Raw genomic sequence first — 10,970 nt, forward strand, 5'->3', positions numbered from 1 at the left:
TCTGATTGGTCCCTTAGTTAATAATGTACCATCTGACTGGTTCTCTTATTTTCCCCCCATTTCTGTGGAATTTATTTTTTGCTGAAACATGAAGACTACACTCAGGGGAAACTTTGTCATATACTGTAGTCATCATAGACTTTCTAAGCATGAATACTCAACACAATGAACCAAATTCAAGAGCCGTAAGGAAACAAATTCTCTGCTTTCAGCAGATGCAACTCTGAATCCCAGAGTGCATGTAGGTCCTCATACAAGAATCAGTAATATGTGGGTCCTGATGTAAAAATCAATACTTGCACTAGAGGGCACAGAATTAGAGCCGAGAGTTCTGGCTGTGACTGGTCCTCCTTGAAATCCCTTTTCATGGGGGCAAATACAACTTGATCAGTCGATTCCACCTTCGTTCACCTAAGGCAGAGCTCAATTGCATGCAGCCTATCAACCAGATCACGTTATACGAGGGCTTGGGGGTTGCGGCCTACATGGCCTGTAAGAGGGATAGAACATTCAAGACCCCGGGCTGTCGGCAGGCTTCTCTTACCCACCAGGGGAATCTATAAAGTCAGATCTGCTACAATGCTGTGACCTTCTGGTTTCTAGTGCTTTTCCCCCAGAGGGTTGTAGTCTCAGGCACAGGAGAAGCCTGGATATGAAACGGGAAGGCGCCATCTCCATTAGGCCACGATCCCAGGCTGAATGCACGCCACGCAGTTCACACACCTGGTCTACCAGGCGAAGCCTTTTCTCTTGACACTTTCTGTGTGACTAGGATCAGATGCAAAACAAAACAAAAACCACAAAACCCGACTTCTTATGAGGCGGACGCCAGAGCACACCTTCCCTTTTTTTGGATTGCAAACATTCAGTTCTTACTTAACTCCTTCCCAGGTGCCAGTGGTTATTTTAATGGTTTGATGCTCAAAGTAACTTAGAGCTTGATGCTTAGACACAGAAAGATAATTCATGTTATGCTTTTGTAACATGGGAGTTGACTCCAAGTAATATTTACTCCTGGGCATCCATATTTCCTTGACTTAAGCTTCAGTTGCCTTAGTTCCTAGCACTCCCAAAGGAGGGTCCCAAGGAAGGGACTGGATGGACCCAGGGCTAGCAGTAAGCTCCCCTGGCATCAGAAAGGGACAAGCTAAGCACCATAAGTCTAATAAGTTAAGAGAACGGTCACGGAGCAAACTCTGCTTGACCCAAAAAGAAGTAACTGAATAAAGATCCTGCTGGAATTAAGACTGACCTGGCCTGAGGACTTTAGTCTGGGATTGACAGAGAGATGACCCCAGAAGAGCTGACCTTTAAACTAAGTATAGCTTACCTTACTGTGTTCGTACAAAATGACTAGAAATATTAGAAATTGACCGATTGTTTAAATGGATTATTAGCTGAGGAAAGGAGAAAGCAAAACACCCTGGATAAAACCCCACCCTTGAGTGGATCTCCTAGGAATCTGAAAAGCCGATGCCTCAGATGAGATTTTGTCTTGGAGTTAATCTCCTAGACCTTCCCCTGAAGGCATGGCTTTACCTCTGTTATGCTAATGTTCAGCCCCATCCTTCCTGATTTCTACATAAACGTGTTTTAAGGGGAGAAAGAGGAGACTTTTTGACTTTGGACTTGGAGAACGTAGAAGACAGAGAGAAGACGATCACTAGGAAGAGGAGAACTACGACCAACCAGAGGACTTTGAGGTCTATGAGGAGACTAGGATGATGGACCTGTGATGACTGGGACTGCGACCAAAGGTACAACTGCACCGTGAGGGGGGAGACCAGACTACGCTGGGAAGGAGAGAAAAATCAGCCAACAGCCGACAAGCCTGGGACCCTGTTCCCCTGTTTCCCATCCTTCATCTACCTGGCTGTCGCCTGACCTGCTGGGGAGGCGGTTCTCCAGCACCGAACGCTTGAGTCCTGCATGCGTCCTCTGCTGCTTCTTTCCTCTTTCTGTTGTGGAAAGACGCAAAAGCTCTAAATAAGACTTCGCAGCTGGGAGCTGGCCACGGGCCGGACAGGGTTGTGGTGGTGTCTGTCCTGACTCGGAAGCTGCCGCTGCCTCTGGACACGCTCAAGAGGAGGCCCGGGAGCTTCCTGCTGTCTCCTAGACTCGGATCCTAAGGTCTTGCAAGTTCTTTGGTAGGAGGAAAATGCCCAAAGTCAAAAGAAGCCGAAAAGCTCCCCCAGATGGCTGGGAGCTGATTGAACCAACTTTGGATGGATTAGATCAAAAGATGAGAGAAGCCGCAACAGAACCTCACGAGGGAAAGAGGAAGGTGGAATCCCTCTGGCCCATCTTCAGGATCCACCACCAGAAAACCCGCTACATTTTCGACCTCTTCTACAAGCGGAAAGCCATCAGCCGAGAGCTGTACAAATACTGCGTTGCGGAAGGCTACGCGGACAAGAGCCTCATCGCCAAGTGGAAGAGGCAGGGCTACGAGGGCTTGTGCTGCCTGCACTGCATCCAGACCCGCGACACCAACTCCGGAACCAACTGCATCTGCCGGGTCCCCAAAAGCAAGCTGGAAATGGGCCGGATCATTGAGTGTGCACACTGCGGGTGCCGGGGCTGCTCGGGCTGAACCCCCTCCTCCCCGCACTTAGGATCTGGCTGGCTATTCCCCGCCACCCCCAGTGCTTCTACTGCAGAGACCCGCCTCACTGGGGGAGGCATTGGCAGTTCTGTGCCATCTGTAGAAATAAGCCCCTTCACTGGGGTTAAGGCTACCGTGGCCTCTCAGTATCTGTTGCCAACCATAATGCCCAAAAGTGGATAGAGTATGTGGGAAATTGCCTGCCATGGAGGCAGTGGGAGTGGGAAAGGGGGTATACTGGGGAGACTAGAGGTGTGGAATGTGCCCTGGTGGAGGGATGGGTGTTTGAACAGTGTATGATTGTCACTCAAACATGAAAGCTTGTATCTGTGTCTCTTGGTGATTCACTGTCACTGTCACTGTCTTCCCATTGTTCATCGATTTGCTGGAGCGGGCCCAGTAACATCTCCATTGTGACAATTGCTACTGTGTTTGGCATATCAAATACGTCACGGGGAGCTTGCCAGGCTTTGCCGTGGGGGCGAGATACTCTCGGTAGCTTGCCGGGCTCTCCGAGAGGGGCGGAGGAATCGAACTTGGGTCGGTCATGTTGTCTGCGTGCAAGGTAAATGCCCTACCCGCTGTGCTATCGCTCCAGCCCATGGTGGTTCAATAAAATAAAATTTTTAAAAAATCACGATCACGATTATCCTGTTGTTCGTTGATTTCCTCGAGCAGGCACCAGTAACGTCTCCTTCTTCCTAGCCCTCAGATTTTAAAAGAGCCATTTCAATGCTCTTTCAGGATTAGGAGAATGAGACCCATCATTGTTACTGGTATTTGGCATATTGAGTACGACACGGGAAGTTTGCAGACTCTGCCATGCGGGCAGGATACTTTTGGTAGCCTGCCAGGCTGTCCAAAGGAAAAATAAGATAATAAGATGTCACGAGGCTGCAAATGCAGCCGCGCGCTTCCAGGAGCTGGGTTTTATAGTCTCTGCATCTTGGCCGTTGATGGGACCAACCTGGTGCTGGCGGCAGCTGGTGGGTGTGACACCTACCTACTGGAAGATGGGGGGTCTGGGTGGAGAAGGCACAGTCCCAATCCGAGTAGGCTTGGAGACCTCAGCTCCGGATCCCGCATGCCTGGGTTCCTTTGCCAGTTCTTTCATGCATGAGGCCCATCCGGACATGTGGAGAGTGGTCCCAGAATGGCCATGGCTGGCTCCGGAGGTCCTCAGCTGCTGGGGCTCTGCTCGGGGCGGGGTGAGGGGGCAGAGAAACTCAACCCTCCCCCCTCCAAGGGGCCCTGGTGAAGATAGCCAGGTGCGGGGGCACGAGACTCTATTTAAAAAAAAATTTCATTCATTTCATTTCATCATCCTGTTATTCGTCGATTGCCTCGAGCAGGCCCCAGTAACGTCTCCTTCATCCTAGCCCTGAGATTATATTCAAGGCTCTGTAGGAGAATGAGACCCATCATTGTTACTGGTATTTGGCATATTTGGTACGCCACGGGGAGTTTGCCAGACTCTGCCCTGTGGGAAGGCTACATTCGATAGCCTGCAAGTTTGTCCGAAGTAGGAATGAGATAATAAGATGTCATAAAAAGATGTCCTGATAAGATGTCACTGGATTTTATAGTCTCTGAGTCTTGGCCGCTGATGGGATTACACGGCGCCAGGGGGCCAGGTGGTGGGTGTGACCCCTGCCTACTGGAATTTGGAGGATCTGGGTGGAGAATGCTTGACTCCAATCCGAGTAGGCTGGGAGATCTCGGCCCTGGAACCTGCGTGGATTTGTCCCTCTGCCAGTACCTTCATGTGTGCGGAGAGTGGTCTCAGCATGGTGGTGGCTGGTCCTGGAGGTCTTCGGCTGCCGGAGCCCTGGTCGGGGCGGGGAGGAAAGCTCAACCCGCTCCCCTCCAAGGGGCCCCGGCGAGGAACAGCCAGGCGTGGGGGCAGAAGACTGCACTGTTCTCGTCCGGGAGCTGGATTTTATAGTCTCTGAGTCTTGGCCGTTGATGGGATTACACGGCACCAGGGGGCCAGGTGGTGGGTGTGACCCCCGCCTACTGGAATTTGGAGGATCTGGGTGGAGGATGCTCGACTCCAATCCAAGTAGGCTTGGAGATCTCGGCCCCGGAACCCACGTGGCTTTGTCCCTCTGCCAGTAACCTTCATGTGTGCGGAGAGTGGTCTCAGCATGGTGTTGGCTGGTCTTGGAGGTCTTCGGCTGCCGGAGTCCTGGTCGGGGCGGGGAGAAAAGCTCAACCCGCTCCCCTCCAAGGGGCCCCGGCGAGGAACAGCCAGGCGCGGGGGCAGAAGACTGGAAAAAGCAGATTGAAGAGCTGAAGGGACAAGCAGTAAGCCCCAAAGTATACTTCATGAAGCAGACCATCGGCAACTCCTGTGGGACCATCAGGCTGATCCATGCTGTGGCCAATAACCAAGACAAGCTGGAGTTCAATGATGGGTCCATCCTGAAACAGTTCCTTTCTGAAACGGAGAAGTTGTCCCCTGAAGACTGAGTCAAATGCTTTGAGAAGAACGAGGCTATCCAGGCAGCCCACGACGCCGTGGCCCAGGAGGGCCAGTGTCGGGTAGATGATAAAGTGAATTTTCATTTCATTCTGTTTAACAATGTGGACAGCCACCTCTATGAACTTGATGGCCGGATGCCCTTCCCTGTGAACCATGGATCCAGCTCGGCAGACTCACTACTGCGGGATGCTGCCAAGGTGTGCTGAGAATTCACTGAGCGGGAGCAAGGGGAAGTCCGCTTTTCTGCTGTAGCCCTCTGCAAGGCAGCCTAATGCCTAGGAGGAGCCTCCATTGTCCCCCCTCTCCCCTTCTGCGTGAATACTTCCTTTTCTAGCGCATTCTGAGATGCGCGTGTGCTTGTAACACAGATGTCCTCCTTTGATTTGCAGATCTGCGCTTACCCTAAGCCACCCCCATGCCCTTGGCAGAGCTCAGCTGTTGATGGAGCAGACTTGGGTAGAAGCTTTCGATGGTTTAAGTATATCCTGCCCCCCCAGTGTCTGTCTTGGATCTCAATATCTCATGCTTTAAGTGGCTCCTTCTGTTTGTCTGTTAAAGACTTTGGATATGGTCGGTTTGTCCGGGCTGGAGCGATAGCACAGCGGGTAGGGCGTTCGCCTTACAAGCGGCCAACATGGCCGACCCGAGTTCGATTCCTCCGCCCCTCTTGGAGAGCCCGGCAAGCTACCGAGAGTATTCGATATGCCAGACACAGTAACAACAAAGTCTCCAATGGAGACGTTACTGGGCCCGCTCGAGCAAATCGACGATCAACGGGAGGGCCTTTAAAAAAAAATAGGCAAAAAAAAAAAAAAGAAAGTGGGTAAAAGACCAAACATGATGGTCTTTCAGTATCTGCATTGCAAACCATAATGCCCAAAAGTGGGGGGAGAGAAGGGGGTGGAGAGAGAGAGAGAGGTAATTGTGTCTCACGGAGATTCAATTAAAAAATAACTTAAATAAATAAATAAAACAATGACTACGAAAAAAATAGACTAACCTGACCTGAGGACTGTAGTCTGGGATTGACAGAGAGATGACCTCAGAAGAGCCAACCTTTAAGCTTAGTATATACTTTACTGTGTTTGTACCAAATGACTAGAAATATTAGAAATTGACTATGATTGTTTAAATGGATTATTAGCTGAGGAAAGGAGAAAGCAAAACACCCTGGATAAAACCCCACCCTTGAGTGGATCTCCTAGGAATCTGGACCGTTGAACCCTCAGATGAGATTTGTCAGTCCGTTAATCTCTTAGAACTTCCCCTGAAGGCGTGGCTTTACCTCTGTTATGCTAATGTTCACCCCCACCCTAGGTGCCCCACCCTTCCTGATTTCTACATAAACGTGTTTTAAGGGGGGGAGAGAGGAGACTTTTTGACTTTGGACTTGGAGAACGTAGAAGACAGAGAGAAGACGATCACTAGGAAGAGGAGAACTACGACCAACCAGAGGACTTTGAGGTCTATGAGGAGACTAGGATGATGGACCTATGATGACTGGGACTACGACCAAAACTACAATTGCACTTGTGAGGCGGGGGAGAGATCCGACTACGCAGGGAGGGGAGAGAAATCAACTGATAGCCAACAAGCCTGGGACCCTGTTCCCCCGTTCCCCATCCTTTATCCACCCATCTGTCACCTGACCGGGCTGGGGAGTCGGTTCTGGGGAGACAGTTCTCCAGCACCTAACGCTTGAGTCCTGCATGCGCCCTCTGCTGCTTCTTTTCTCTTTCTATTGTGGAAAGACGCAAGGGCTCTAAATAAAACGTCACAGCTGGGAGCTGGCCTCAGGCAGGACAGGATTGTGGTGGTGTCTGTCCCGACTTGGAAGCTGCTGCCATCTCTGGACAAGCTCAAGATGACCTCACTGGGCTCCAACACATGCAACAGGCAGAACTGGGAGGGCACAGACTTCCCGATTCTGTGCCAGACGTGTCTTGGAAAAAACCCGTATGTCCGGATGACCAAAGAAAAGTATGGGAAGGAATGCAAAATCTGTACCAGACCATTCACGGTATTTCGCTGATGTCCTGGAGTTCAGATGCGTGTCAAGAAGACCCAAGTGTGCCGGACCTGCTGCCAACTGAAGAATGTCTGCCAATCCTGCCTGTTGGACCTGGAGTACGGCCTGCCCACCCAGGTTCGTGATGCAGAGCTGTCGTTGAAGGAGGACATGCCCAAAGCAGATCTTAACAAAGAGTACTACACTCAGAATACGGAGAGAGAGATCTCTAACGCAGATGGAACCTGGCCCGTTGGCGAGCTCCGGAAAGTCACCTCTACCAGGGATACACTTCTCAAGCTGGCACGGACGGCACCTTAATCACTTAATCACTTAACTTCCCGTTAGTCATCGATTTGCTTGAGCGGGCGCCAGTAACGTCTCCATTTGTTCCTGTCGCGTGCTAGTGTAGCCCAATGGCATCTGTTTGCTCCGGGAACATGAAGAGCCTCAAACCGATCGTTCATGATCTTGACGAAGAAGTCTGACTATCTGGTAGGTGGGCGGCCATGAGGTCTTTTGACATCCCGTGGAATCCAGTCAGTAACAGCTCTAGTCCAGCGGTCGTCTTTAAATGTCATTACGTGACCAGCCCACCTGATTTTTGACACCTTGGCAAACGAGACAGCGTCCCTGATTCTTGATCGTCGATGGATGTCGGAACTCCGGATTTTTCTCTCATTTGAGTGAAACGTGATATTCCAAGCATAGCTCTTTCTATTCTTCTTTGGGAGACCCAAATAGCGTTCTCATCCTGTTTGCGTAGGGCCCAGGTCTCTGAGGCATATGTTAATGCAGGAAGAACAGTGGAATCAAAGAGATGTGCCCGGAGCCGGAGGTTCTTCGTCCTCTTAGCTATTTCTTCGACGTTCTTGAAGGCGTTCCAAGCCGCTCTCTTCCTCCTGCGCAGCTCGGGTGCCAGGTCATTTGTCATGTTGACCTCTCGACCTAGGTACACATAGCTGTTGCATTCGGAGATGGTCGTTCCATTGAGAGCGAATGGGGCGTCAGGAACGAGGCTGTTTCTCATAAACATTGTCTTCGTAAGATTCAGCTGTAGTCCTACTTTTCCACACTCACGGTCAAAGTCGGACGGCACCTTATTATAAAAGAAACCGCCCCCCTATTTGCTCCTTCTGGGTGAAAGGAAGAGTGTCAGAGAGGAGAGGAGTGTCCATACAGACATGAGAAACCCACACATTCAGATGAACCCCTTGCTGATCAGAATATTCGAGACCGGTACTATGGGACCAATGACCCTGTGGCAGACAAACTTCTAAAGCGGGCATCAGCAATGCCCCGTCTGTACCGACCCGAGGAGAAGACTATCGCCACACTCTATGTGGAGGGTCTGGGGGACACTGTGACCGAGACAGATCTAAAGAACCATTTCTCTCAGTTCGGAGAGATCCGGATGGTGACTGTCATCCAGAGACAGCAGTGTGCTGTCGTTCAGTTTGCCACCAGGCAGGCTGTGGAAGTTATTGCTGAGAGGTCCATGAAAAAGCTGACCATCAACGGCCGGAGGCTCCGTGTGAGATGGGGAAGGTCCCAAGCAGGTAGAGGGAAAGAAAAGGAGAAGGATGGAGCCCCAGGTTCTGGGATCAAGCTAGAGCCTGTCCGGGGACTGCCAGGAGCACTTCTTCCTCCTCCTCCTGCAGAAGAACCTTGTGCCAGCTACTTCATCCTACCCCCAAGTGGTCCTCTGGGTGTGGTGAACATTGCCCCCCCCCCACCCCCGGGTTCTGGCCACACCTGTTCCATCCCATGGGGCCACCCCCTCCTTTCATGAGGCTCCAGGACCAATCCATTATCCTTCTCAGGACCCTCAGAGGATGGGAGCTCAGGCTGGGCAACACAGCAGCCCCTAGGGCATTCTCCCCACCCAGAGGTGCTACAGAAGAGAAGGTGCATGAAAATCCCAGTAAATGAACCTGGGAATAGATATATTTTTCCTTCCTTTGTAGTTTCCATAGTAGCTGAATATGGTCAGGTGCGGGCAGTTGCACAGTCATGCTTTCACATGTATGTATTCAAAGGATTGACGGGAGATCAGCTGAGTCAACACATCTGATTTCTGCTAGAACATTACTAATAAGACCTAATGCCACTTCCCCTCATCTCCATGAGGAACAGGAACTGTGTGAATTGGAAAGTCCAACTCTGAGTTACCATCCCAATTGAACATGTTTTGTGTCTTTGTGAGGTGTGGGGGGTAGAAAATTGATCTGTGGTTTAAAAAAAATCCCAAAAAAATAAATTTTTGATCATTTTCATATCAATTGTTGTTACTGTGTTTGGCATATCGAATACGTCACGGGTAGCTTGCCAGGCTCTGCCGTGCGGGCGAGATACTCTCGGTAGCTTGCCGGGCTCTCCGAGAGGGGCGGAGGAATCGAACTCGGCTTGGCCATGTTGGCCGCTTGTAAGGCGAACGCCCTACCCGCTGTGCTATCACTCCAGCCCAATATGCCAGACACAGTAACAACAAAAGTCTCCAATGGAGATGTTACTGGGCCCGCTCGAGCAAATCGATGATCAACGGGAGGGCCTTTACCTTTACCTTTACCTTCATATCAATTGGGTATTTTCCTTTTTATCATCTAAAAATGTTTCATCAGGCAGCTGGAATACAGAGGGGATCACTAAGTCAATGATTGTTGGAGGGATCGTTTGGGATGGGAGATGTGTGCTCAAAGTAGATAAAGGACCCAACGTGCTGGTCTCTCGGTATCTGCATTGCCGACCATAATGCCCAAAGTAGAGAGAGTATGGGGGAAGTTGTCTGCCACAGAGGCAGGCGGAGGGCTGGTATACTGGGGACATTGGTGGTGGAGAATGTGCACTGGTGGAGGGATGGGCGTTCTTTCGGCTCAGCTGGAGCCCAGGAATGGCAAAGGCACCTCAGGGCCAGTGGCAGGCGCGGCCCCAGGCCGACCTTCCCTATTTATAACCTCCTGATTGCGCCTGCTTTGATCCCAGGCCGCCTGGCCAGCCTATTTCTAGACTGAAGAGGCAGCACGGAGCAGTTCCGGAGCTTCTGCTTGGGGCTCCTTTCCCTGAGGTGCTTCCAGATCCTTCTTTGTGTGAGTCAGTAGGAAGGCGGCCTTTGTTATTCTTTTTTTTTTTTTTTTTTTTTTTTACTTTTTGGGTCACACCTAGCAATGCACAGGGGTTACTTCTGGCTCTGCACTCAGGAATTCCTCCTGGCGGTGCTCAGGGGACCATATGGGATGCTGGGAATCGAACCTGGGTCGGCAGTGTGCAAGGCAAACGCCCTACCCTCGGTGCTATTGCTCCAGCCCCAGGAAGGACGGCCTTTGATTGCTCTGACTGGCTGGGAATAATGGTTTTGTGTCACCCACCCTGGGGCATCTCAAGGTGGGTAGGACTAGGTGCTTTTTCTAACAGGGGGCCACTTGCCCGTGGCTGGGGAGGGAGGGTTTGGGTCTGTTCCCTGCCGTGGCTGGGGTGACCTGAAGCATGTCCGCTGGGTGCCAGGAGCGTGGCAGCTTTGGCCATGCCAGGGCAGGTGTGTGTGAATGTCTGCATGCACGCACAGTGTGGCAGACCATTCTGAGCATGCGGCTTTGGCCTAAGACAGATGAGGATGGAGACTCAGGCTTCACCTGGGTCGGCCGCCACTTAGCCCGGCTTGAGCCCTGAAAATTCTGCATCCCTGGAAAACCTTTGGGCTGGCCGAGACAGCCGCATGCCTGGCAGACTTCTTGGAGCAGCGCCAATGCCGGGCCTTGAGGAGTCCCTCTGCTGCCTGGTTCCTCCGTGCCCTGTGCTGTGAGCAGGAGAGCCGCCTCCCCCAGGGTGACAGTGGAAACTGGGTGAAACTGTCCACAGGGGAATGAGCACAGTGC

General features: G+C 51.4%; 1 protein-coding gene and 2 pseudogenes across 1 annotated transcript; all 3 read left to right on the forward strand.

Annotated features, from left to right (window-relative positions):
- The first annotated feature begins 2,131 nt into the window (after positions 1-2,131).
- Positions 2,132-2,645, forward strand: LOC130017312 (protein BUD31 homolog). Its single transcript, XM_056107999.1, has one exon. It carries the CDS (start codon positions 2,159-2,161, stop codon positions 2,591-2,593), a length of 435 nt encoding a protein of 144 aa, XP_055963974.1. The 5' UTR covers positions 2,132-2,158; the 3' UTR covers positions 2,594-2,645.
- A 219-nt stretch (positions 2,646-2,864) lies between these two features.
- Positions 2,865-5,451, forward strand: LOC130017317 (ubiquitin carboxyl-terminal hydrolase isozyme L1-like; annotated as a pseudogene).
- A 1,503-nt stretch (positions 5,452-6,954) lies between these two features.
- On the forward strand, positions 6,955-8,969 carry LOC130017319 (pre-mRNA-splicing factor RBM22-like; annotated as a pseudogene).
- The last annotated feature ends 2,001 nt before the right edge of the window (positions 8,970-10,970 follow it).

Source organism: Sorex fumeus, unplaced genomic scaffold, assembly GCF_029834395.1.
Source record: "Sorex fumeus unplaced genomic scaffold, SorFum_2.1 ptg000189l, whole genome shotgun sequence".
In the NCBI taxonomy this organism is placed as follows: domain Eukaryota; kingdom Metazoa; phylum Chordata; class Mammalia; order Eulipotyphla; family Soricidae; genus Sorex; species Sorex fumeus.